Genomic DNA, 26,875 nt, shown 5'->3' on the forward strand with positions numbered 1-26,875 from the left:
GATCAAATGCACCAAGAGCTAAGCTGATCAGCTCCACTCTCTCATTCAAACATGTTCGAATCTGGTTTCAAAAGACGAAGAAGGCATCAGCATTGATCTCAACCTCAAGGCTTCAGAAAAGTAGTTCATAAACTGTTCGGTGACCTCACTGTGGAGTCAACCATCCTTAAAATTTAGATGTGAACTTTAAAATGCTTTATTGTTATCATTTATTTGTGAGGAAAATGCATCTGTTAACTAAGACTGTTCTAGCATCCTAGCATTGCCTAAATGCGCGCACACACACAGACAGAGAAAGTGCAGTTCTGAATGAGGAACACCTCCGGTCTGTGGCATAAACCGAAGGCATTATGGGTGATGTATTTTACATGTTGTATTTTTTTTTCTTTCAGGTAACAGCAAGATCAACAGGAGGCAAAGCATGCTGTTCTAGTGTTTCAATGAAGAAGATGCCCCACTTCATCTACACCTCCCAGCAGCCTCTTGCATGAGCCCACCACCCCTCGGAGTGACACCCACACCACGCATTTAACTACACACACGCACGCAAACACTCAATCTGAGCGAGTGACTCTGAGTTGAATCTATTTGGTGACTGTGTTTATTTATTGGGGGCGGGGGGGATGGGTGAGGTTGAACTTTTTTTTGCTGCTAAACTACTACTGTCTGTATTTAACACACAGTGTGTGTCTGCGCGGAGGCGTGTGTGTGTGTTTGCACAATGTGAACTCGGGATGTCATGCACAGTTGAGCAGTCAGTAAGGTTACTATTGTTTTCCTGACAGTGATCCTCCGGCTTGTCATGAGTCAACTGATGTTGATGTCGATGCTGTGACCCAAGTTGTTGTTCTTGTTCTTGTTGTCCTCGGCGGTTGAAAGAGATATATATATATATATATATATATATATATATATGTATATATATATATATGTATATATATATATATGTATATATATATATATGTATATATATATATATATATGTATATGTGTGTGTGTGTGTTTTGTTTTGTTTTTTAAATTTGGGGATTATGTTTTGTTGTTTTGTTTTTTTTTCTTCGAGCTTCCGTGACTGAACTCTACAACATTTCCAGAAACACTAGATGGTCTTGGTTCTCATTTCTCCAAAAACATTTTGGATGGACTTGCAGAAGAGCCGCTGCCCTCTGGGGTTAAACTGAAAATCAGAGAGCGTGACTATGAGTGGACTGACAGCTGGGGGGGTGAAAGAAGCACACGCAGAGATACATGGCCTGCATGACAACACCCACCCCTTGCTTCTTTTTGACCACTGTTGCTCACCAACGGGACCAAAACTGAGGTGTGATGGGAGGGGAGGCAAGCAGATGGACGAAGAGGAATACTGGAGCTGAAAAGGAAGTCATGTGACTCCCACAGGAAGCCAGCAAGCCTTCCTGAAAACCTCTCACAGAGCTGCCAGGACTTCAATGCTTTGTTTCCTTTGTTTTCTTTTGTGTGTGTTTTGTTTTTTTTTGTTTTTTTAAGATAAATGCAAACTACACTTTCTTGCTTTGTGTGCATTCAGAGATGTTACTGCAGTAATTCTTTGTGTTTAAATTGCACTTCATGTGTGTGCATGTGTATTTTGTTTTTGGTCTGTTTCAGTTTGTTTTTTTTGTTTGTTTGTTTTTTCTTTTGGAATCAGGGACAGGAGCCTCGCTTTGGCCAAGTTTACCCAACAGTATTAGGATGTGTTCTGTGTCTGTGACCTCTCCTTGTGAAACAGCAGCGTCAGTGTGGCATGTTCTCAGAGCTGGGGGGGTGGGATAGTGGGGATGGGGAGGGCTGTTCAAAGGCAATGAGTGTTGCCTTTGAACAGCCACTGCTCTTTCAGTATTTGTACAAAAAAAGACATTTCAAATTGAAATTTTTACATTTGCCTGCTATGTTGTTTGCAACCAACAGTGAGAAGCCTGTTGAGAAGTCTTGCTTTTTGATTATATGTTTAGTGAAACAAAGGGAAGACCTCCTCAAATCACACTCTTATAAATGTTCACTGGTGTGCTTTGATTCCCTGGCTTATTTTAGTTGTGTATCCACTTTTCTTTTTGCCATGGACCAATGTAGGTGTAATCACTCGTGGTCCAGACTTTTTGGCTGATCTTCATTGGAAATGGTTACATGAGAAGACTGATGCCATGCTAAATATGAAGCTTTAGCTTTGGTTGGGTTAGCAAAAAGACTGAAAAGAGTTTGAAATGGCGAGCTTAACTCTGTAACATTTTTCCACACCTACAAAGCTGACAAATCAACGCATTCTGCTTCATTTTAACGTTTAAGTGAAAAACATGATCACCTGTAAAAACCAACACGTTTTTTTTTTTTTTTTTTTACAGGTGTGGGGAATTTTAGGTCAGTGTGCAGGCCCAAGAGTGGTATCAGCTTTGTCATCTTACTTGGGGCACACAAGCATGTTTCTCAAAATGTCAAACCATTTCTTTGAAGGATAAATGGTTAACATCACATTTTTGTGGCAGCATAAAAGTCACACGTAGAAGAATTAAGGAAAATGTCAGCAAGCACCTGGACTCACAGTAGCAAAACAAACCTGAGTGCAGTTTTTAATCTTGTGCAAGTAAATACCGGGGTGCTTTGAACATCACATGTAAGATGATCTGATGGAGGTTTTCCTGTTACTGCAGTTCTTTTGGTCAACATCTTAATGAAAGTTTCGTATTTACGCTTTTTTTTTTCTTTTTTCTTTTTTTTTTAAATGTCTACAGTAGAGATTTCTCTTTGAGATACTGATTTGGTAGAAAAATGCTAGAGAAGTGCTCGAGGCACAACTAATTCTTGATAAATTAATATATAAAAGCATTAATGGAGTAAAGTAAACTAACACAGTTTGCAGCTGACAGTTTAATAATCCTGTAGATAACTCTTAGGTAGCTTTCCTTATAAGGGGGACATTATCATTTTCAAGAGCTCAACACAAACTGTGACAACACAAATACTGTAAAGAAAATATACTGTAACCAGTATACTGTAACCATATTTAGAATGATGTATAACTTGTGTTCCCAGGAAAATGTCATTATATTAATGGTAGATTTCCTGTATTACATCGACCCAAAACATGTCCCTTTAAAATAAAGTAGCTTTCTTATACTGCATGCATCACTAGAATAGTTTTTGTTTTTCAGAAGTTATTGATTTCCATTTTCCTTAGATCAGACTGAAAGATGCAGGATTATTTCTCCGTGAACTGCAAACTGTTCCTGCTAAGAGGACATTTGTGTACACGAACAGCAGTAACATGCACAAAAGGAGATTTCGATAACAGCTAAAATATTTATCATTGTAAAACTGTACTTTTTCAAAATGTGTGAATGTAATTTTCCGTGAACACGTCTGAACGTGTGTGTGTGTGTGTGTGTGTGTGTGTGTGTGTGTGTGTGTGTGTGTGTGTGTGTGTGTGTGTGTGTGTGTGTGTGTGTGTGTGTGTGTGTGTGTGTGTGTGTGAGCCTGATGCATGGAAGGCCTGCTGTGTTGTGAACTTGACCTCTCTGAAACACTGAGCTGCCGGTGAACAGTTGGTGTGTGACTCTTTTTACTGGAACTATTTATTTCTCATAACCATGGAAAGTAAATTTAAACCGTTTCCTAAAAGCTCTGTGTAGCAGTCATTCTTTAAGTCACCACTGGGAATGCCATTTTAATTTTCTATTCATCCATCCCAGGACCTTCTTGTTGCTACAGCGCTAATCACTGCACCACCATGCTACCCACTAGTTAATTGTGCCTTTTAAAAAAGTACTATAATAATTCTATTTCAAAAAAATGTAACATTTATTTAAAGAATGCAGAAAACAAGCAAATCGCCGAGAATACACTTCTATTCATTTCTCTAAAACAAAACAAAAAAACAAATTCTTTGTGCAATTTTGACTTTGAATGTCAAACTTAAGCTAAACACATTTACATAAATCTTACATATTGAGAAAGGCACAGCTGGTAGAAGGTTTAAAAATTACAGTGCATTTGAAAAAATACAAGATATTATACAGGAAATAATGACTTCCACAGCGTTGTAGCACTGCAAGCTAGCAGGAGTTCTGCTAGGAGTCAGTGAAGGTCCCATGTCATGTGGTCACATGTCCGGCTCAAAGACTTACATTTTCATTGTGTTTAAAAAAAAAAAAAAAAAATCCTGAGACCTGCAACATCCAAACAATGTGAACATTTGGAGATTTGGTATTAAAAGGAAGATTTAGCACAGGAAGAAGGAAAAAAAAAAAAAAAAAAGCTGTATCATCTTCATTCACAACTTGCTCGCTGTTGTAGCAAGTTTTCTTTACTGGCCTATGTAGCCTGTAGCGTCAAGTTCTCCAGTTATGGTCCCCTTTTGATCAAATTTAGATGAATTCAAAGACTGATCCATTCATATATGTGCAGTGAATATTAAGCTAGAACAGTTCATTGACCGTTTCAAAGGTTACTAAATCCACCACTAAAGCTTACTAGTGATTACATCACTAAGTTTTTAATCCGCACACACAAAAAGTGTGTTGAAACTTTAAGTTGTGATTTTAGGGTTTAGGCTTTGACTCTTCTTTTGGTATTAATAAGATTTCGGCTGAAAGTGCTTTATGTTGTAAGGTAGAGACCCTACAATAATACAAATCTGTCCAGAACTCACAAGGATCGCCACTCCTCCTGGAGTGTTGATCAGAGCTGACTCAAACCTGCACACAATATTCACTTAATGGGTCGTCACTCAAACTGTTCAAGGTCAAAGTCAAGACTATGTTTGATATTTCATGGATACGTTGTCCCATTTTCAGAAGAACCACTGCTCCTCCCAGAACACTGGTCAGATTTTAATCTATTGGGATTCATTAACAATTAACATGATAGGACTGTAAACGTCCTTGACTTTTCAGTGAATTTCAGTTCTTGTTTACACAGTTCAGCCAACCAAACGCATGACTTACTTTGTGTACTTTACACATTACAATAACCTGTGAATTGTGATGAATCATAAGCCGGATGAGATTCTATGTCAGTGATTTTCTTACAGGTCAGTTTATTTACAGATAAATCTTTCATGAATGAGCTTTTAAGTACTTGGACTTTATTACCTTGTGAATAAGCAGAGCTAAACATTTAAATGTCTGGCTCTAGCTTCATTTTCTGCACACATACGCAGGAGTGCCAACAATCCTGGCATGTATCACTAAGCCTCAATAAGAAAGTATATTTCTGTGCTTTCTTTAAGCTGCTGGTATGAATCTATTAAGACTAGCCTCTGACACTGTGGTGTACACTAATTAGGAATGTGGATACTGCGTTTAGTTATTGCAAGGGGGAAAAAGCAGCATTATATTTCAGCTGGTCTGTATCACTGAAGCTGAGACAAAGTGGAATGAGACTGATTAAAAAAAAAATGACATGAGAAGTGTGATGAGGTCTGGCTTCCACTCAGATTCTTTGCTTGAACAAAGTTCAAAGATTTCTGTCCTGAAGGAATGAAAACGCCAAACACATGTTAAAGCAAGTAAACATGAAAAAGGGGCCAATGCAGATGCTCTTCTCAGAGAGCAAAGCTTCAGATAAGCTCCTGTTTCTTCTATAATCAATACAAAGCAACAGGTGTTGGATTTAAAGTGTAACAGAGCGAATCCAAATCCTCGGCGGTTCATCTTTGTTTAATGGGCGCCGGTTCAGTGTTAATGTGGTCCGGCCCATTTCCCTGTTATCTTAGGCTGGCATCAAGACTTGTGGGAGCTGGAGGACAGCAGCAGAGGAGAGGTGTCCACAGCGGGCAAAGGCACAGGGATGGGTCCATTCAGCAGTGTGGGGAACTGCAGAAGGAGAAGAAAAAAAACTAGATTTTTGTGTTTGTTGTGTTGTTTGTGTGAATGACAAAAGAGTCTCCTGACCCAACGGGCCCTTCATTGTTTTCCATGGATATAAATTAAAATGAAAACACATACTCTATTAACAGTCACTAAAAGTGAAGAAGAAAGATAAAATCGATAGTTTTAGAGTCAGTTGTTACTTTTTCTTCAGTCATTTCTTTTTGTTCTTCTGCATGCTTTTACGAGCAAGTCACAAAAAATCAAATCACCTTTAAAGCATGTAGTTTTTATTTGTGGCTTTACGCTGACTTATACAGTAGTCTGTTATATACTAACATAGTAAGACATTGGCATGAAACAATCTGCTGGAGAAAGTGCCTCAGGTTTCAAGAGATTATGAGGATGACACTGGGACCAAATCCTGTTCTGAGGACTAAAACTGTGCATTTGATACTTGGTTTAAAAGTTTATTTGTGTGTGTGTGTGTGTGTGTGAGCTGACTTGGGTGGGAGAGGCTCCTGACCAACCACCTCTCTCTTTTCCCCCCTAGACAACAGGAAGTTACCCCCTTTTCTTGTCCACACCAAAACGGAAACATCTGCAGCTTATTTTGAAACCCTTGGCATAAAGTGAATCACACACACACACCTCACACACATTAGTGTGAGAAAACAACTGCAACTGCTTGTCTCAATGCCATATAAAATGACTATAAAGAGCAGTTTGTGTAAACTGAGGTAGTTTATGGGCACATAGATTTTTGCTCATCACTACACTTAAAAATGAAGACATTTATCTTTCTATGTCCTCATCAAGTAGAAACTGCCAAACATTTTCTATGTAGGTTTTAGGTAAAGACATAGACTGTATATAAAAGATGAGTTCATCATGGTTAGAAGCCCCATCTTGAAGCCTCCAGCTGAGCTTTTTTAATAGTCTCAACACGATGAGTGAGGCAGCCTGAGGAACTGTGCATTTAGTTTCACACTTCGTGGCCATACAGTGTCATAACCTGCTTTGTGTCTGTTTGACCACAATTTACAAAATGAACATCATTATTTACTGTCTATGTAGAAAGAGTGTAGTTTTTGCTGAATAACCATCATAGTGACAAAACCAATGTAATCAATGTAAGTAAGAATGCAGCAGACATGCTCTCCCTCCTTGGTTCTGCTGGCAACTATTCCTCTTGGAGGTGGGTTCTGTATCCCCACTGTTGCCAAATGCTGCTCATAGAGGATCATTTTGGGTTCTCTGTCTAATATTTTGATCTTTGCTTTCCAATACCTTGAGTTGTTTTGTAACCTGGTGCTGAACAAAACTGAATCAAGTTAAAATCAAATCAACTTTTAACAATGTAGCTCGAGCCTGTGGTCCGTTCCTGAAGTTAGGATATTTTTAGATTTAACAGAGACTTGGCAAATATCTGCAGCTGCTGAAGACAGCCCATGCACATGCATGGAAATAAAAATAAATGACTGTTACCTGGAAGAGGGGCGCGTGGCTCTGCAGTTGGGCAGGGCTCAGGGGTCCCACTGGACTGAGGCTGGACCAGAATTGGATATTGGAGAGCAGAGGGCTGGGAGTGAGCAGCAGACCAGACGGAGTCTACATAGACAAAACCCCAAATGAAATGTCAGGGAATAAATACACCAAGAAATAGATGACAGTGTTTATTGTGGCAGCACATCCAGGGAGCTGTTCGCCGTCAGCGGCGAGGCTGTTGTGTCACTCAGTCTCACCCAGAGCTCAAAGCCAAGTGTGCCCTCTAGTGATCTCACATCTACCAGAGAGACAAACCAACTTGGCAGACTGTCTCCATACAGACCAGGAAGCCCCACTCATGCAAAATTCATGACATCTACTTTGTGTCTTGGCTTTCTGAGATGTTTAAGAGCAGTTTGGTTTTCTTTTCTTCAACAGCCTGTAAAAGGTGAAGGAATGCTTTTGTGTTCCCACTGTTAGTACAGTTACACTTTCAGCAATGCTAGACTGCAGACGGCTGTATGCTTATGGTTTTAGCTGATGACCTTTACTTGATTGCCTGCCATTGATCTGTCTGGTAATTCTAGGACCGCAAATGTCCTTTGTTTCACCACTCAAAGCTGTCTTAGGAACCTTGTTATAAACCATTTATTGATGTCCGGTCCACTGAGCTACATTAAGATTGTTTATGGCGCATGATTTAATGGATTTTTGCTTCTTTACCAACCAGAACCTATGAAATTTGAAAAAATAAATAAATAAATAAGGAAACACCATAAACTTTTTTCTCACAGTTCTATTCTGGTTATAATCCAAAGTGAAAAAGGGGGGAACGAGGTCTTTAAAAAGTTCCAGACTTTTATTAAAGTTCCCATGTGTTCCCGTGGGTGAGAGTGGGTTATACATACTAATATTAAATAAGTGTGCACATGAACGCAGCTGAACTTTTGAAATAATGAGTGAACAGGTCAGCCTATACTTTTATTTTCCATCAGTGATGTATGCACAGCAGTGTATGATTAGTCAGTCTGGATAACAGCATTCGCCGAATGCCTGAATGTAGTCAGACTGTCCTGGTTTGGTCAGTGTGTTGTTGCCAGTGAATCGCAAGCGGCATGAACATATGGCTTCACTTATAAACCTCCTCCCTCCCTCCCTTCCTCCTTTTCTTTCCGCTCACCTCTTTCCATCTCCTCCCTGTCTGACTTTCCTCATCCAAAAATCTCTTCTTTCACTCGTCTGACCCTCCTCTCCTCATTCCTCACCTATTACCTACTGCATTTCTGGAGGCATGAATGTGTGTATAACAAGTGTGTAATGTGTCACGTTGTACCTGTGCTGTGAAGAAGGCTGAGGTCAGGGACCCAGATGGCAGAGCTGGGCTGTTGAGGGCAAGTGAGACAAGGTCACTTCCTGTCAGGAGATGTGAAGGGGCGGAGATTTCCAAGCCTTTTGGTTTTCTTCCTTTTAGAGGCGTGCTATTGGCCAGTCCCCTCCTTTCTGGTGTTGTCGTGCTCTGTAACCTCTCCCTGTCCCTCTGACCAGATGACAGGTTTAGAGGTTGTGCGCTGGGCTCCAACTCATCCGCATCTGTGGTCTGGACCCCCGCTCTCACTAGCATATGGGTGGGGCTTTGCGGAGGGGAGGAGGAGGAGGAGGAGGAAGAGCGGGCCAGCTGAGGAGACGGCCTGGAGGAATGGGAGTTCTCAGTCGAGGACGGGGGTGGGGGTGGGGTGGAGGGGAGCGAGGAGTGGCCACGGTGGGTCATGAATCGGATGACGGAGGAGCCGTCGTCTGGACGATTGGATCTGGGCTCTGTCTTGATTGGCCGGTGCTGCTCTAAGGAGTGGTGTAGGGAGCTGATCTTGAAGGAGGAGTACAGGCCGGAGTGGAGGTACTGGTTCCTCTCACCCCCATCCTCATCTTCAGCCTCGGGTTCCGATGCGGCACCCCCGCTTTCCTCACTGCTGCGACCCGACTCCACCAACGCAGGGTCCATCTTCAGAATCTCAGGGAACGACACAAACTTGTAGACAAACTTCTGACCGATCACCTTCTTGATGATGTTCTGCAGGAGAAACACGATGAAATGTGCAGTTCATTACAACTGAGGAGACAAAGCACTTCAGCGTTGTGTAGCTTAGATATACAAGTTGTGTACCTTGTCATAGTAGTAGCGCAGTGCTCTGCTCAGCTTGTCATAGTTCATGTTGGTCTTGTTCTTGCGCAGGCCCCAGAGCTTGGCCACTTCCTCTGACTTGAGCAGCTTGAACTCGCCATCATTGGATGTCCAGCAGATAAGATGTTTGTGGCTTTGGTCGAGCAGCAGCTGCAGCAAGAACTGCCAGAGTGTGATGGAGCTCTCCATGACGATGGGGAGGGGGCGGGGACACCAAAGACACAGGTGATCTGCAGTCAAGAATCAGATCAGGAGAAACAGTCAATCTGGAATGGCCTATATTCTTTTGCAGGGGGTGCTTCTGTATCTCTTTGTACATCTGTAAAGTGACAAATTCTTTACTGCACATATCAGGAAGAGAGCATCTCTTCTATAGTTAAACCTGTACCAGAACATTCACATGTCAACTACTGGACGAGTAAAATCATGTCACATATGAATCTCTGGAAGTGATGATGCTGACAGGTTTCTCCTTGCTTGTGCATTACAAGTCTACAGTTTAAAGTGGCTTCTGTTGTAATAGCTAACAACTTTGTATTCTTTTACTCCATGAATTCACAGTTAAACTTCAGATCTGATATGACTTGGGCCCAAGTCTTGTCATCTTCATCTCCCCCTTTCTCTTCTCTCTTGTCTCCTTCTGGACCTGTTTTTTCTTTCGTCTTTTTTACTGGATGATTTGGTTCTTCTTTCTTTTTTTTGGCTTAACCTTTATTGTAGTTTTTAATAATGATTACATGTTTATGTTTGTCTAAAGACAATAAACATTTGATTACAAAAAAAGCCCATCTAGCTCTTAATCCCTTTAGAATGAAATATCTAGTTCTTTAGCTTCAACATGCTACAATGAGCTGAACCAAAACAATGAACTCAAACTATGGTGGCCCTGAGAGGTCAAATGCACTGCAACTCAAGAAATAAACTCACAAACCAAAAACAATTTTTTAAAAAATACTGCAGGATTTTTCTATTTGCTGGTGTTTCCTAAAGTTGCACTGCATTTGACTTCCCAGGGCTGCCATATAAAAGACATTAAAAGGTCTTCTTATAAACTGCATAGTTGGCTGATAGACTTTGTGACACTCTGTGCATTACAAATATTAGTTTTATATTAATGTTAATTTGGTGTCATAAAAATATTGATTAATGCAGCTTTAAAGCTCACTTTTATTAGAAATACATACAGCATTCCCAATGAACTTAAATAAATGAGAACCTTGAACTTGGAAAAACAATCTAATTGAAGAATGGGATGCTGTGTAAAATGTAAATAAAAATATTTGCAAGTCAGCTGATCCCTTTTACTGATAAATGTTGCTGTACTTCAAAGATGTATCTGGACATTGTTGATGGCATCACATTCTAAGTTCACATTTGCATTTCACACAGCGGGTTAACTTTTGTGGAAAACCATACTTAAAGTACATCACAATACATGCAAGTCATCCAAAGTCCTTAAAAGATTATAGATTTTAATCTTTCCGAGACTCAAGTGTGAAAGAGGACATAATAAAAAGAAAGGAAAAGGGTAGTTGGTGGTTGGAGAAGAGAAAGACTATTGGCATCAAAACAAAAGTGTATGCTGATCCTTCTTCCTGTTCCAATATGTTTAACACATGTTCAAATAACTTTACCTTTGAATAACAGAGTATTAAAAGAGCTTTCATCCTTTAGAACAGATGTGCAACGGTCATCTGTGAATATGGATGTTTATCAAGGCATATGGGTAACTTTCAAGAGGAACACGTCATACGCCCACCTTGCGTTGGTCCTCCTCAAAAAGCAAAATAACACACTTGGGGAAACTGTCAGTGTATGTTGAATTATTATCTGGTGCTTTGCATTACAAAAATAAAACATTTCCATTCTATATTGATGCACAAAAGCTGGCGGTCACCCATGCATTTCCATTTGAAATGAAAATCAGCCCATTATTTGGTTATTTATGCTTTAATGACACTCCCAGAAGATTTATACACGGGGTATGAAAAATTATTTATTGCATTAATGGTCATTTTCTTGCTAAAATCTCCGATTATTGTCAATCTTAAACAATCAGAAAGCCAACTGTGGTTAGCTCTGTTCGTATTTACTTGGATTACTTTCGCTTACAGTTGATTAGTGTGAGATATGTAAACCATGTGTCTGTGGGTACTGGTTTGTGTTCTTTGCTACTTCCTCCCGCAACTTGTGAAGAGACATAGGAAATGTGTGTGTTACAGGACATGTTGGGGTAGATCACTAGTGTTACAATTTCTGAAAAGAGCTCTTTGATCATTTTTCAGTTTTGTTTTAAGATGCAAAACAATTTCCAAAAACAAACAAAAATAAAATCTCTCTGGGATTTCCTCAAACTCTGATGCTGCTCTTTGTGCTTCTTTTTATTTTGCATATGTGCATGAGCTCTAGTATCATGTGTGTGACACAGAGAATGAGAGAGAGAGAGGTTCATACATTTGGTTGGTTGGTTTTTGGATGTTCCCATGGTGATAAAACAGGATGTGGTCAGTGACCTTCTGCCAAGGCAAGCCTGGGTTTTTAACTGACATGTTTACCTGTGGGTGTCTGCCTGTCGCTCCCTGCCTCCTTTGTCAAATAAATTAAATTTCAAAGTGCCTGAGCTGCACACTGCGAAACGAAAAACAACAAATAACCGCTAATATTCGGAATAATCAACTACTGATTCGATCTAAAAATACAACATACACCTTTCCCTTTGTGTCTTTCTGAAAGGAAACCAACCAGCAAAAGGGGGGTAGGGGGTGAAACTGCATTTGGTGCAAACAATGACCCATCATTGTGAACACACACACACAACCAAGCGTGTTCTCACTTCCTATTTCCTGCATGTGTGTGTGTGAAGTGATGGAAGAACTGTACTGATGTCCGTCTGTCTAAACGAGGACTTCCTGTCATTCAGTTTCAGGGGCGTCATTCCCGGTGAGAGACCTTCCCTATCCAGGACTTCCTGTCACAGAGACCCACTGGGAACACACACTCATACACACGGTCTATACTTCTATAGAGATCTGCTATATGGGGTATACATGTATTCCCTGTCAAACTTTCTGATCTGTACTCTGCAAGTCTATTGAAGAGAGAAACAAAGCGGCGAGAACTGCTGATTTATTTGGAATTTCAGAATAAAAGCAGTCTGGAGCACTGGTCCCCTGTTTCAGTGTTTAAAATTTGCTTGTCCGTAAACTCCCTCTTCTTGTGCAAGCTCACAAGTCATGAAAGATCTGTACATAAAAATTCTCCTACTGCAAATGTTTATCCATGGGATTTTCTCCCAGTGTCTTCTGGGGGCTCTTCAGTCCAGCAGAAATAAACCAAAAGCCACATATGAGTCTATCCATTTTCTTTAGGCTGTGTATTTCTTATTTTTGCAAGTATGTCTGTGTGTGAGAGAGTATGTCTGTGGAAAGAGAGCAGGGGTTTCTGCTGGAACTCAAACGGTTCTTTGTTTTTGCACCAGTGACTCATTTTCAAGATGTTGTCTGCTGCCAGCTTCTATCCGGAAGCGCATGGCAATTAGTCTGCGAGGTCCAGACAAACCAGAAATTCTACTACTAGATTTTTAAAGGAGCCACGGCTGATTTTTTCCACAGCAGCCGCCACTCTAACCTCTTTTAATCCCTTTCTTTTCCCCCAAATGTAGCTCCCATCAGCGGGGTCAGTTTTGATTCCAAAGCAGAGAGTGCTAAAACCGCAGCTTTAACACATTGTTACGCACAGCTTTACCTCGTTACGCACAACTTTACGCGCGACTTTCGTCGGATTTCAAGTTGACAGTGAGTCTCTGACAGTTACAGGACCTCGCAGACACACCAACAGCTAACGCGAGCTAGTTTCTGTCTTTCTATTACGCCCAAATGTGCTCAGACACATAACTTCAAAAAGTTGCACATAGCAGGAAATACGACACTTACCTCTTTGTGGCTGCTCCTCTGTCCGTGTGCGATGTGTGGGTTTGTGTCTTTAAAGCGGTGTGTGCGAGGTGTGTTGGGGCTCCATGCTGCTGTTGCTGCTGTTGCTGCCCCGCTGCCTGAAAGCGGATCCGCAGCTTTTCTCTCTCCTGCTCAGAGCAGGAAGTCGGGACGCGCAGACGGAGAACGGGCGCACTTCCTCTGGCGCAGTATTCCCGTCTGTGTAAACACATACACACAGGCGCGTGCACACGTTCACACAAAATTTCTACTTCCCATAAACACACCCCCTCTTTTAGAATACTCTCTCTCTCTCTCTCTGTCACACACACACACACAGAGAAATATTGTAATCCTGACTACCCTCAGCGCTGAGCCAAGTGACAACTGACGTCACCTTCTTCCTGCTCACCGGGAGGGGTTCCTGTTTTTACACACACACACACACACACACACACACACACGGTACGTTAAGTAAATCTGGGCCTTTGGGTAACTTCATTGTCCAAACTTTAGTTTCCTTATGCAAAAATCATCACCTTCTGGAGGTAGGTACAATGCATACCCTTAGACAGCAAAAACTTGATTAAGTTTAATTAATAAATATATGTGTAATATTTAAACAATTTAATATAAAACCTATAATGCTCTCGACTAATTACTTAGTGTGGGGGGGGGGCCTGAGGACTTTAATGGATGACGCATCAGCTGAAACCCTTGAAAGGTGCCTTTCAATCTGGAGAGGTGAACCGCAGACTGTTGGAAGAGAAAGGGAAAGATCGTTTATGTATGCAAAGATGAACCACGCCTCAACATAAACGCAGCCCACTCTCTGCACTCCCTGAAATTTCCTTCTCCAAACCCACACCAGAGAGCAACATCAACCGACCTCACACAGTCTAGTCACATACTGGTCAACAGACAGAATTTCGCATAAAATATTAATCAGATTTTGCTTTTTTAAGCAATGAGAAACCTGTTGTGTCTAAGTCAGACAGTGCTGTATAGTTAAATTCTGCATTAAAGACTTTTTTAGTGTGTGTATGTGTGTCACAGTGGCCTCCAATGCCATGCCAACAGCTGTTGCATCATTTATATCATGCACCCTTCATGACATCTAATTCTGCAATCGTTTATTATTGCATGCCGATAGGGGTCGCATGTGAGACAGTTCAGAGTCCTCAAGCAGTCAGAGGCTAATTTAACCCAACAGGAAAAACACAATGTAATGACAGGTACAGACACTGACAGGTAATGCTTACCCAACAGGTGGTGGAGCTTGTTTGTCGGTGCACAATGTCAGGTTACTTTCCATAACGCAACACAGATCAATTTGAAATTGTTATGTAAATGTCCCTGGGTGGAGGTTTGAATGCTGGGTTTCCTATAAAATTCCTCTTGTGATAAAGTTACGTTCAGATGCTGTCTGACTGTGTGAGGCAAACGCATGAGAAAACAATTCTCTGTCTTTTCTGCTTTGACCCGTGCTTCACTTGTGGGCGAAATAATAGCAAACTATTGTGCAGGTTTTTTCTCACCTAATAAAAGATTAGTCTGTGTGAGTGCAACTTTACATGTGTCATCCTGTTGCACTTCCTCTCATTTGACTGTGTGGTTTTGCATGTCGTCCTTATGTCATTTGACTGTTTAGCTTGTGACATGCAGTGCAATCGAGCAACATTCTATACTGCGTGCAGCACACACTGCTGCGCTTAAAAGTACTTTTTTTAAATACCTGTCTTTTAAAGTAGTTGATAACATTAGAAAAAACTAAAACTACCAAGAGAATTCAGAGGACTGAATTTAACAAGGCAAGTCATTTTTAATAATGGACTGCATTTACATAGCGCTTTACAATTCCACTAATCATTCACTCTCACACACTGGTGGAGGCAAGCTGCAGTTGTAGCCACAGCTGCCCTGGGGCAGACTGACAGAAGCAAGGCTGCCATATCGCGCCATCGGCCCCTCTGGCCATCACCAGTAGGTGAAGTGTCTTGCCCAAGGACACAACGACCAAGACAGACAGAGCTGGGGATCGAACTGGCAACCTTCCGGTTACAAGATGAGCTTCCCAACCCCATGAACCACGGTCGCCCATTTTTGGTGGCCTACAAAAAGGTAAAAGGCTCTTGGTGAGATGGTGGGTATGGTTACATCAAGAGTGAAAGCACAGCTATGCACATTTGAAACCATTTCAAGACACTCACTTGCCAAACACTGCCCACTGGTGGTGAAGGTTTTAGTTACTTCTTCCAAAGGGTAATTACAAGATACACCTTTAAATGTTAAGTCAGTATCAAAATTATAACAATACAGCCATACAGCATCAGGACATGCAAAACAGCACAGACAAATGAGAGAAAGGATAACAGAAGCCAAGTTGCACTGAAAGACAGTTATTCTGTCTGGTAACCAATCTGCTCAAACACAAGTTAAAACTTAATAAGACATAAACAAATCTTTCATGATATATTTACTCCACACAGACTGTGCACATGTGAACATATTTTGCCACAAATGGAAATCAAAACTTCGTGTTTTTTGTAAACCCCCCCCCCCCTCCACCCAAAATAAAAATAAAAATAAATAATGGGAAATATTTTTCAGATGAAAAGACTACAAATAGACAGATATGCATGTGTAAAGTCAATTGTCACAGGCATCAAGAATATGTGCTTCCACAGAAAAGTTCTCCATCTCTTCACGTTATGGATTTAACAAACTGCTCTGGAGTACTCTTCAAGCTCCCAAAATCTGATCTACAAAAAAATTAAGACAAACCAAAGATCAGAGTGAGACTTCCTATTTGTTTGGTCCTCTTTGGTTGAAGTTCCTGATGCCCTCTCCGGTCCGCCCCCATCTTTAAAGCGTCAACAGCGCCAAACTTTGGGCTCCCCAACGGGAAAATGACGAGCGGCGAAGAGGAGCGGCAGTGGAGGAAAGTGCATTCCGTTACAGGAGTGATACCTCGGTCCAGGCATGGACACCGTGCAGTCTCAATCCGAGAGCTCATCGTCGTTTTCGGTGGTGGAAACGAAGGGATAGCGGAGGATCTCCATGTTTACAACACTGGTGAGCTAACGTTAGCATTCACGCTAACTAGCAGGTTAGCGGCTAATGTTTTTAGCATGCTCGAGAGGGAAACGACCCCTTAAGCTAACGAGCCCTCCACCACGGGCTTTTGTTTTATATATATGTGTTATATATATATCTTTGTAAAACAACCGCAAAATTACAAAATTGCGTGTGCACGATATTATTTGGTTGGTTTTTTTTATGTTTGTAAACTATCCACTTACTTGAGCAGGAGAGTTTTATAGTTCCGAAATGTAGTGAACTATAAAGTGAATTTGAGCAAGAGCCAAAAAAAGTAAGAACGTCACATCCTTTGTTTAATTAGCGTTAGCAGTTAGCTTGAATACATAAAATTTCGCAAAGAAGCATGGCATAAATTAAACAAAGCTTACTGTGTGCGATAAAGTGCCAGCGGAACTCGAGACTATTCCGGTACCGAGTGTTTGAACGTGACTCATAACGGACTTTCGTGTGATAGTGAAAACATGCACTTAGACAGCACTGAACTAAATAGCATATTAACTATATGAAGTTCTTTTTGTTACTTAAGGTGTAATTTGGGTTAATTTGTACATGATAAATGTAAAAATATATTTAACGTGAATGCGTGAATTGTCTCCAGGCCAGCTTTGGCCAGTGCGTTAAACATTATTAAGACATTATGTCTGATACGTTGGCTAACAGCTACCCTTTTTCCCAGTCTCAAAGCAGTGGTTTCTACCTGCGGTTAGGGGTGACATCCCTCCTGGCTGTGCAGCCCATGGCTTCGTTTGTGAAGGTACTCGAATACTGGTCTTTGGTGGAATGGTTGAGTTTGGGAAATACACCAACAGCCTCTATGAACTCCAGGTAACACTGTCTCTCTTTTTTCACTGCAGCTTCTTCTAACTCTGCTGCTGTTATGGGGAAGATGTTAAAAGATGTTTTTTGTTTCTCAGGCTAGTCGCTGGCTGTGGAAGAAGCTGAAGCCAAGGGTACCCAGAAATGGCTCACTGCCATGCCCTCGGATCGGACACAGCTTCACTCTTGTGGGTAATAAATGCTACCTGTTTGGAGGGCTGGCCAATGATAGCGAGGATCCCAATGGCAACGTGCCAAGGTACTATGCAAATACATCTTTACTCTCAAGAATGGTGTAAAAACCTGTAAGTGCTCTGTGGTTTATTGGGTTTTCCCATTTTAGGTATTTGGGAGACTTGTATGAATTGGAGCTCCAGTCAGTGTCAGGGGCCAGAGGCTGGAACATCCCAGACACAAAGGGCCGTGGTCCTTCTGCACGGGAGTCCCATACATCAGTTGCCTACACTGGCCTTGGTTCCCCGAAGCTTTACATCTTTGGAGGGATGCAAGGAAGTCGGCTAGATGACCTCTGGCAGCTTGATCTTGGTAGGAGTCATCTTTGTTTTATAGATCATATTGACTAGCTGGAGAAAAAAAGCTTTATTTTGATGTTTACTTGGATTAAAATTTAAATTGCACTAGTGATATTTATGGTTGTGATTGTTGCCAACTATCATTCTCTCAATAGCATAACAAAAAACCCAAAAAAACAAAACCTAAATGCAAGTGTGGAGTCGATGGAAGACCACATGCGAGTCCGCTGAGATCCTAATAATTAGAAAACAGTCATCCCAAATAAATTGAGAGGTTGTTGTTGTTTTTTTTGTTTTGTTTTTTAAATGTGCACAAGCTTATTAAGTTCAAGGGTTGATAAATTAACTGAAATAACATAAAAAATTAATTCTGGAAAAGCTCAAATTGCTAAATAGAAAATCATCAGAATGCAAGAAGTGAAGTGTTTAACACCCTGATTTTTCTCTTTGATGTTTTAAGCCCTGTTTGCATGTCTTCATTTCTAATTGGTAATGAGGAGCAGGAGTTTGGAATATTTTAAACACACCTCTGTCGTTTCTTTGTCGTCGTTAGACACAATGGTTTGGTCAGTGCCGGAAACAAAAGGTTCCACACCACTTCCCAGAAGTCTTCATTCGGCTAGTGTCATCGGAAACAAGTAAGTTTCTTATGTATTAACACCAGAGAGCTTTTTGTGTCCCTGTCTGGCACAAAAAGCTACTTTATATTCTTCTATGTGGCTAAATCTGATAATGCAGCTTAACTTTATTAAATGCTTATCTATGTTGATAAAACATGTTCATATTTCAGTTCAGCCTGACCATAATGCTACACTATACTGGCAAAAGTATTCACCCATCCAAGTCATTGAATTCAGGTGTTTCAATCTCTTTCATGGCCACGGGTGGATCAAATCAAGCTCCTAGACATTCAGACTGCTTCTACAAACATTCGTGAAAGAATTAGTTGCTCTCAGGAGCTTGGTGAATTCTAGTGTGGTACTGTGATAGGATGGCAGCTGTGCAACAAAGTCTAGTCATGACATTTCTTCACTAATAAATATTCCACACTCAGCTGTTTGTGGTATTATAACAACGTGAAAGCCATTGGGAATGACAGCAAATCCAACATACATGAAGTGGTAGGCCATGTAAAATTACAAAGCAGGGTCATCTGCTGTTGATACACAGATTCAGTTGCTCCAGACCTCCAAACTTAGTTTGGCCTTGAGCTGATTGGTCAAGAACAGTGCATAGAGAGCTTTGTTTTATTTTTTATATTTTATTTATTTTTTTATTTAGTTTTGTAGTAGTCCAATTTCCTTTTTATTTTTTTAATGTTTAAAGACACACTGCAGAGTTTTATAAGTTACGTTTTAAAGAAAGAAGTGGAGGGTGGCTCAAAAGTTTTGCACAGTACTGTATAATAAAGTTTGACATTGTTTTTCTTGTTGAGTTGGGTTTTTTTCCTCTCTGCCCCCCCAAAACTTGTATGTTTGTGGAATTTAAAAGACTGAGGCTTATCGCTGTTCATTGTTAGTTTGTTACCATGCCAGCTTTATTTAATTTGTATTATTTTTTTTTTAAATATACATGGTGTGTGAGAACCTTTTTAAGCTCAGAGGTTAAGAATGTGCTCTACCTGGTGTGGAAAATTGTCACAACAAAGTCCAGTATGGAGTAACCTGAGAATTTGAGTTACTGAGTTTGAAATTAAGGATTTGATATACTCTGGGCCATCAGGTCATTGTTTTGGTGTTATTTTTTTATAGATCTTGTGTATGTATGAAACCAGAATGTACCTCAATAAACTCTGACGTGCTCTGTCTGCAGGATGTATGTTTTTGGCGGCTGGATTCCTGCTCCAGAGTCAGAGACGCACATTGCTTTAGGAACTGAATGGATCTGCACTAACTCACTGAGTGTTCTCAACTTAGGTGAGTGCGTCTCATTATAACCCCTTAAAATAACTTATGAGTGGTTTTGTAAATGAGATCTGGAACTGTGAACCTTTTTGTTTGTTTGTTTTTGTTTGTTTTTTTGTTTTGTTTTGTTTAATCTCATCCATGGAATTCCTACATCCTTCATGGAGGCCAGCAATCTCACTGTTACCTGGTTTTCCTATCACAGACACTATGACTTGGCAGAACCTTGGCCCAGAGCAGCACGATGATGATATAGAGTCCCAGCTGCAGAGCCAGGGACCACAGACCGACGATCCATATGCCTGCAGGCCAAGAGCCAGGGCTGGCCACTGCGCCGCTAGTGTCGGTTCCAGGCTTTATGTTTGGAGCGGTCGTGATGGATACCGCAAGAGCTGGAACTACCAAGTGTGCTGCAAGGACCTGTGGTACCTGGAAACAGGTGAGAAATGGGGGAATGAGTTAGGGCAATGGGGTCAGTGCTGGGGGGCAAAAAGCACAAGTCTGTTTAAACATCCTTTGATCTCAGATCGACCAGCGATCCCAGAGGCAGTACTGCTCATCAAATCTACTGTCAGCATGCTCCATGTGGCATGGCGTCCCCTGGCTGCGGCAGACTGCTATATCCTCCAGATCCAGCCTGCAAGTTCCCCCAGGACTACAGTCAGTGGTCTGCTCCCCAAACCAGCGGATCCAACAGGAGTAGATGGTCAGAATGGAAAGGAAAAACAATCTGCTGGTAAGGAAAGCACAGCCTTCAGTGACTTCATCAGTTTATATTAAAATCTTTGTTGGATGGAAAGGTTTCTGTGTAGCGCTAATGGTCACCGCAAACAGAATACAATAAGTAGAAAAAGGGAACAATTTCAATGCTTTCAGACCCATAAAATACACTATTGACACTATCAGTCTTTCTTTACTTTCTTTGCAAAATGGTTTGATCCCATCATTGTCAAAATGAAGAAACCGCAAACCGAGAAGAGAAAGGAGCAGCACAGGTAAGTGTCTTCCTTGTATCAATAATAAAGGCTGGGCAATATGGGGGGGGAAACGGCCATCAATGTCAATCAAATCACTTCTTTCTGTAATGGTTCTTTTTTTATGAAGATATCATAAGGTTAATTTGGTTTCAGAGTTTTTTTTATTTCCATTTAGAATATCAGAATTATCTGTGCTATCAAAAGCATATATATGTGAGTTCCTGCTGTTTTGAGCCTGTCTGTTTCTTCATTTAGTCCAAACGTTTCAGTGGGAAAAACAAAGCAAATTCAATTTCAATTAAATGCATTTGGTATTAATATAAAATAAAATACTATAAATTATAAAATAAAACTACACCTCCACTGTTTTGCTTTCTTTTGGAAAGAATCAAACGGCTTTAAATTGCCAGGAAACAAACTCACAGAAAAGACAGAAAACAATTTTTTATATATAATATAATATAATATAATCATTTTGTTTTCTACATACTAAAAATGTAGTAAAGATGCTTTAAGAAGTCAGTCTTAATCCATGCTCAATCATCCAGGTAAGGATATCCCAGAAATGTAATCCTGTTCATGTGGGCATTGTGTTGTCAGTGGGAGAAACATTTCATTGACCAAGTGACTTCAGTCTTTGAAGAAGTCACGTTTTCCCCTTTGTTTTCTCTCTTGTTATTGTTCCTGACTTAATGTTGTACAAAGCTTCAGTCGCCCAAATATCATGTGCGCTATTGCCAGGCTGCCAGTCCTACACGGTGCTTCAGTTTAAAATTATGTGGCTGTAGCTCAGATCAGCCACATCATTAGTTCAGTACAGTGCTAATCTTATTAGCCTTTTGGGTTATCTGTCAAAATATGAATTGAATGAGCTCTACTGACTTTATTTTAACACTCAGGAAAAGTTATTTCACAATAACTGTATTTATCATTTTAAAACCCAGGACTATCGATAAATAAGATTTAATACAAAAACACTAACATACAGCCACACTAACACGCCAGCAGTCCAGACGTAGTGCTTAAATTTTCTCCCTGATGTATGTTTGTTTGTTTGTTTGTTTGTTTGTTTGTTTGTTTGTTTTTCTCAGGGTGCTTTGGTGCAGCAGGATACTTCAGCAAAATCTTCAAATGGCTCAGCAGGCAGTCAAGCACAGGGTGGGAGGATCGATGGGAGAGGCTTGAAAGAGGACTCTACCCTAAAACTCTGCAGTAAGTCTCTTATCAGGTGGTTCTTGCTTAAATGCTGTTTTATTCAATTCAATTCAGTTTTGTTTATATAACCCCAAATCACCACAACAGTCACCTCAAGCCACTTTTATATTGTAAGATAAAGACTCTACAGTAATACAGAAATAAACCCCAAGAATCAGATGACCCTCTATAAGCAAGCATTTAACAACAGTGGGAAGGAAAAACTCCCTTTTAATATGAAAAAGCCTCCAGCTGACGCAAGGTCAGGGAGGGGAAGCTATCTGCTGTTACCAATTGGGGTTTAAGAATTTAAGCTCTTGCACAGTAATAATCAAGTTAGATATGTTTGCAGAAACATGGCTGCACAAATAAACACTTACTCAAATTTATAACTTCTAATCTTAGACTCAACTTGAAAAATACAAAAGCAGTGCGTTCTTTGACTTGGCTAGAGTACGGTAGCTTTGTATGAGTCACAGTTCAAATGATCCTTATTTATCATGTACTCAGCCTTGGTGCAGGCACTGCACTGTTTATGACAGAATGTAAATGCTTAATAGGTCCACTTTAAAATTTGCAGGCCACATCAGATTGCGTTACCGAACCGGATGTGACCTATAATGTAATTTAATTTTTCTCCAAAGCAGGATTTTGTTTTTATAACATTTTTAAATTGTTTGTGTTTCTGTGCGTGCTGTTTGTAGCTGCTGGGCAGGAGGCGGCGGCAGCAGCAGATCTCAGCAGCTCAGCTCAGCTCCCGTCAGGTAATGGTGGCTCTTACGCTCTAACATCAGTGATATTTGACTGACGAGGATTTTAAAACGTGCTGATTGTTTTACCTTTTTACAGGCAAACAGCCGGTTTCTGCAGACAAGACAGCAGATCTTTATGCCTGCACAAATCAGGTTGGATTTTCTTCTGAAAGTGAATTTTTAACTCTGCCTCTCAGCTTGGTTCATGCTAATACCATAAACCATCACCTTCAGGTTCGGCAGAATCCGGACAACGCTGTGTGGTTTGATGTCGGCGTGTTCAAAGCACTCTTCTCTGAGGTCAGCAACTACTACCTACCTGCTGATGGTGAACAGGTGACGTCTGCCATCAACAGTTGGGCAACGAACACTAAAGAGGTAAAAATATGAAGTGAATGGTGTTTACGAAGAAACCAGATATGAACAGCTTACCCTCTTGTGCTTGCTCTGCTCTCTCCTTCAGAAGAAGCTGCCCGGGCCTCAGGACTACCAGGGCAGAGAGAAGCAGGAGCTGGCTACTGGTCAGACGTACAGGTTCAGAGTTGCAGGCATCAACTGCTTTGGCCAGGGAGATTTCAGCCCAGTCAGCGAGTTCAAAACCTGCCAGCCTGGCTTCCCTGGAGCTCCCTCTGCTGTTAAGATTACCAAGGTGACACACAGTATCAAGAAATATTGGTGCAAAGATCAGGAAAACTGGAAAATGTATTTGATGTGCTTTTCGGTATTGTTTGCATGTAGGCCACTGATGCAGTCCACATCACTTGGGAGGCTCCTTCATCTCCATCGGGCCGGATCCTGGAGTATTCCATGTACATGGCAGTGAGGAAGAGCCGCTCATCCACTTCGGATCGGCCGGGTCAGATGGCGTTCATCCGGATATACCGTGGCGCCAAGACGTCCTGCTCGGTCAGTTCCAGCCATCTGGACAACGCGCACATCGACAGCTCTGCCTCCAACCGACCAGCTGTCGTCTTCCGGATCGCTGCAAAGAATGAGCAAGGCTACGGCCCAGCCACGCAGATCCGCTGGATTCAAGGTGAAGCAGCTTCAGTTTTTATTTATTTAAACTTCCTCTCACATTAAAATGATGGATGTACCAACCTCCTCTTTCTGTTTTCTAGATCCCAGTACACTGCGAACATCACTATCCAAAGCTGACAGCAGTGCTGAGGCTGACAACGATGCTGCTGACAGGTGACTAGAGTTTTTAGCTTTTCTGCTTCTTTTACTTTTCAAAGTGGACACTTGTAATTGGTTCTTTATTTTCTTTCTTCTTGCAGCTCCAGCTGAAAATGTTTTAGGGCAAGGACTTTTCACTCAAGATGCTGGCAAATCTATTTCCCAATAGTTTTGTTAATTTATTTTTAATCTATTTAATTTTTACCTTGTAAATAGATTTACATTTTCACAGGCTGTTTGGCCACTGGTCTGTTTTAGTTAAAGTGTTTTGTTAAGTAATGATATTATTATAAGATGTAGAAAACACTGCAAGTATTGTTTGAAATGCATTCAGGAAGACCTGAAGACACCTCAGTGTTTACTGAACAGCCACTGACAGGTTATGAGAAGGAAACACGAGTGGTCCTTTTATAGGCCCCACTGGTCCCACGAGGTTATGAATATCAGCAACGTCGCTCATGTTTTTGTATCGTACTCAGCCACATGTTACTGCAAACATTTCCGTTATACATCTATATCATTTCAGTTTGATTTTTCTTTGTCTTTACCTCATTTATCTCACTGTAATGTTATGTGTAATACATCAGTGCTTTTATTAGCAATTTCAAAAGCCATGTACTCTTAACATACATCAGTGCTTTTATTAGCAGGTTCAAAAGCCATGTACTCTTAACCTATTTCTGACATAAAATTTCATTTCAATATACTCACATAGCCACAGAAAACAGTCATGTACTGGGTGAAAGGTATTACATCTTTGCCATCTTCTCCATCGTGTTACCGTCTTTACCAGGTGCAGTAAAGATGCCACACTTTTTACCCGTTTCATTTTCCTCTTATAAAAGACTCCCACTGATCCATATACAGTGTCATCAGTTAGCCATTGGAGTTTACACTGAGTAAATTGTTGTTTTTATAGTTCAGATTATATCAATCTGGACTGGTTTTCTTGAAGATTTGAATATAAATGTCATGATAGTATCAGCAAACATCATCAGCCTGTAATTGTCCTAAAGAGGACACTCGCAGCTTTGCATGGACCTCAATAATGTACAGACCACAGGCAGTTATTACAGAGGCTGGGTGAAATACTGTTGCAATATAATGGAAAACAAAAACAAAGGTGTGAATTTACATTTTTCACTTTTAAAGCAGTGACCAGAGAGTGCACAGAGTTTCTAATGACAATCATTAGTGGCACTGTATAGGATGTAAAGAGAGGTGCTCAAGATACGACCACCTGCTGGATGCTGTTGTAACACCTGTGTGTGGGCCGGTGGAGATGTGCTTCAGCATCTTTGGTCGGTTTGTTGCTCTGGATCAGCAGCAGCTTCTTCTGGTATCTAATTGCAGATGTGTGCAGGCTGCTCAGGTCTCACAGGTGATGAAGTCTAATGTGTGTATAACTAATCGATGTGACCTGCAATAAAAAAAAAAAATAAAAAAATGTTGTACTCAAATATATGGTTAGCATTTAAGTTAAAATATGAAGAGTCGCTGCAACATATTTTGTTGAATGTGGTAAATGTGTGTGAAACAGCTGTGGTAATGTATGGGTTAGTAGGTCAGTATGAACTATATGTGGAAATACCACAGACTCTATATTAAGGTTTGATACAGTAGCAAATGTCATAATTATTACTGTAACAGATATAGCACATGCTTACAGGATGAACAGTTTTTAGTAAAAATGTCAGTAATTTTCCACTCTACAACCTGTTTATCCGCTCATTAAAACAATTATCTAATCAATAATAAGACAGCAGGTCCGTGTTTAGGTATGTAGACGTGAACAAGATGACCTGCTGCAGTTCAAACTGAGCATCAGAATGGGAGAAAATAGATGATTTAATTCAGCGGTCCCCAATCCCCGGGCCTCGGACCGGTACCGGTCCGTGAGAGTTGAGGCTCGGGTGTGAAATGTATTGTTTTCAGGGTTTTTATCGGTTTTCAGCATTATTTTGTTATCGTTTTTATCGTTAACTCAGTTTTCCTGGGTCTTTTCACATGTGTTATGAATAAATCTTCTTTTTTTCGGTACCGGTACTAGTTTTATTTTGTTGTATTTATCCGCGACACCTTAAAGGCCGGTCCGTGAAAATATTGTCCGGCATAAACCGGTCCGTGCCGCAAAAAAGGTTGGGGACCGCTGATTTAATTGACTCCAGAGATGTCATGGTTGTTGGTGCTAGATGAGCTGGTGCAGCTTTCTCTTCCCTTAACAGTAAACTTTATTCAGATTGGCTGCCCCTCAAAAAATCACACCAAAAAAGTCAATGTTAAACACTGAGATCACAGGCTGATCTGGCTCGTGTCATAATGTGGCTCGGGATTGTATTCCCACCCCACCTCTTACGTTCCTACGACTTCTGGGCATGCTCCCTGATGAGACGGTGGATAGTGTCATAGGGGATATCCTTCCAGACCTGGATCAGGACATCAGTGGGCTCCTGGACAGTCTGTGGTTCTGTTAGGCAGTGTTACATGAGTTGCTTTCACACTCTGACCACATGAATGACCTTTATCACGAGGAACCAGAAGTAAGCCTCATAGTAAGGTCTGAAGTGCTCAATAACAGGAGTCAGTTGCCGTTTCTCAATTCTCAAGTACGTGAGTATGTACTCGCGTTCTCGGCGAGTACGTACTGGCCGAGAACGCACGGGAGTACGGACTCGCCGAGAACGCGAGTACGTACTCACGTACTTGAGAATTGAGAAACGGCCTTTGAGTTTCGGACGAAATGCATTCTGGGATATTTAGCTGTACCAAGTCCACACAAGTCACCACCGATGCATGCTCGATAAAACGGGCGGAGCGAGAACACATCCGGGACTTTTTCGCGTTCTCGGTTTGATGCGTACTTCGAATTGGAACAGTACTTGGTCTCCGACTGATGACGTATCACGAGAACGCAAGTACGCACAAGTACGCATATTGAGAAACGGCAAGTACAGTTGGTCTGTGTGGTGCTCCTTGGATAACCCTCGCCAAACTATCACTAAC

General features: G+C 41.0%; 3 protein-coding genes and 1 long non-coding RNA gene across 8 annotated transcripts in view; 2 read left to right on the forward strand and 2 right to left on the reverse strand.

The window, feature by feature from the left end:
- cdk17 (cyclin dependent kinase 17) overlaps positions 1–882 on the forward strand; it is a 43,914-nt gene extending 43,032 nt beyond the window's left edge. For all 3 annotated transcript variants that reach the window (XM_005460384.4, XM_003455695.5, XM_019346719.2), the window contains one exon: positions 393–882. In XM_005460384.4, coding sequence (XP_005460441.1) covers positions 393–433 — 41 coding nt within the window. In that variant the 3' untranslated portion in view covers positions 434–882. The remainder of the gene's footprint in view (positions 1–392) is intronic.
- Positions 883–3,786: 2,904 nt separating this feature from the next.
- elk3 (ETS transcription factor ELK3) lies at positions 3,787–13,763 on the reverse strand. Of its 2 annotated transcripts, none has more exons than XM_025899338.1 (5): positions 13,419–13,763; positions 9,469–9,805; positions 8,641–9,375; positions 7,308–7,430; positions 3,787–5,825 (listed from the first exon to the last, which is right to left on the reverse strand). In XM_025899338.1, exons 2-5 carry the CDS (start codon positions 9,673–9,675, stop codon positions 5,733–5,735), a joined length of 1,158 nt encoding a protein of 385 aa, XP_025755123.1. In that variant the 5' UTR covers positions 9,676–9,805; positions 13,419–13,763; the 3' UTR covers positions 3,787–5,732. The 2 variants fall into 2 exon arrangements, with proteins under 2 accessions (XP_025755123.1, XP_019202265.1); XM_019346720.2 differs by having other exon boundaries at positions 9,469–9,716; positions 13,419–13,762.
- A 2,316-nt stretch (positions 13,764–16,079) lies between these two features.
- hcfc2 (host cell factor C2) lies at positions 16,080–25,311 on the forward strand. Of its 2 annotated transcripts, none has more exons than XM_013264379.3 (17): positions 16,080–16,490; positions 17,194–17,342; positions 17,432–17,592; positions 17,677–17,879; positions 18,420–18,504; positions 19,679–19,782; positions 19,976–20,209; positions 20,297–20,506; positions 20,731–20,765; positions 21,839–21,959; positions 22,646–22,705; positions 22,791–22,846; positions 22,928–23,071; positions 23,160–23,342; positions 23,432–23,729; positions 23,815–23,887; positions 23,974–25,311. In XM_013264379.3, the coding sequence occupies exons 1-17, from the start codon at positions 16,325–16,327 to the stop codon at positions 23,981–23,983; spliced, it is 2,292 nt and encodes a 763-aa protein (XP_013119833.1). In that variant the 5' UTR covers positions 16,080–16,324; the 3' UTR covers positions 23,984–25,311. The 2 variants fall into 2 exon arrangements, with proteins under 2 accessions (XP_013119833.1, XP_013119831.1); XM_013264377.3 differs by having other exon boundaries at positions 16,084–16,490; positions 23,157–23,342.
- LOC112842569 (uncharacterized) lies at positions 25,003–26,498 on the reverse strand. Its single transcript, XR_003214392.1, has 2 exons — positions 26,222–26,498; positions 25,003–25,292 (listed from the first exon to the last, which is right to left on the reverse strand). It is a non-coding gene; the product is annotated as an uncharacterized LOC112842569 (long non-coding RNA).
- Between the last annotated feature and the right edge of the window lie 377 nt (positions 26,499–26,875).

Source organism: Oreochromis niloticus, linkage group LG17 (assembly GCF_001858045.2).
Source record: "Oreochromis niloticus isolate F11D_XX linkage group LG17, O_niloticus_UMD_NMBU, whole genome shotgun sequence".
NCBI classification, from domain to species: Eukaryota; Metazoa; Chordata; class Actinopteri; order Cichliformes; family Cichlidae; genus Oreochromis; species Oreochromis niloticus.

What these genes read in the sequence shown, in the direction of transcription:
- elk3 (XM_025899338.1), bottom strand. Translation starts at nt 9,675, where the DNA reads ATGGAGAGCTCCATCACACTCTGGCAGTTCTTGCTGCAGCTGCTGCTC. An exon ending in TGCGCTACTACTATGACAAG is followed by an intron (nt 9,376 to 9,468) that starts GTACACAACTTG and finishes TTTCTCCTGCAG; the next exon opens with AACATCATCAAGAAGGTGAT. An exon ending in GCCACGCGCCCCTCTTCCAG is followed by an intron (nt 5,826 to 7,307) that starts GTAACAGTCATT and finishes CTCCTTCTGCAG; the next exon opens with TTCCCCACACTGCTGAATGG.
- hcfc2 (XM_013264377.3), top strand. Translation starts at nt 16,325, where the DNA reads ATGACGAGCGGCGAAGAGGAGCGGCAGTGGAGGAAAGTGCATTCCGTT. An exon ending in CCTCTGGCAGCTTGATCTTG is followed by an intron (nt 17,880 to 18,419) that starts GTAGGAGTCATC and finishes TGTCGTCGTTAG; the next exon opens with ACACAATGGTTTGGTCAGTG. An exon ending in TTTATGCCTGCACAAATCAG is followed by an intron (nt 22,847 to 22,927) that starts GTTGGATTTTCT and finishes CATCACCTTCAG; the next exon opens with GTTCGGCAGAATCCGGACAA.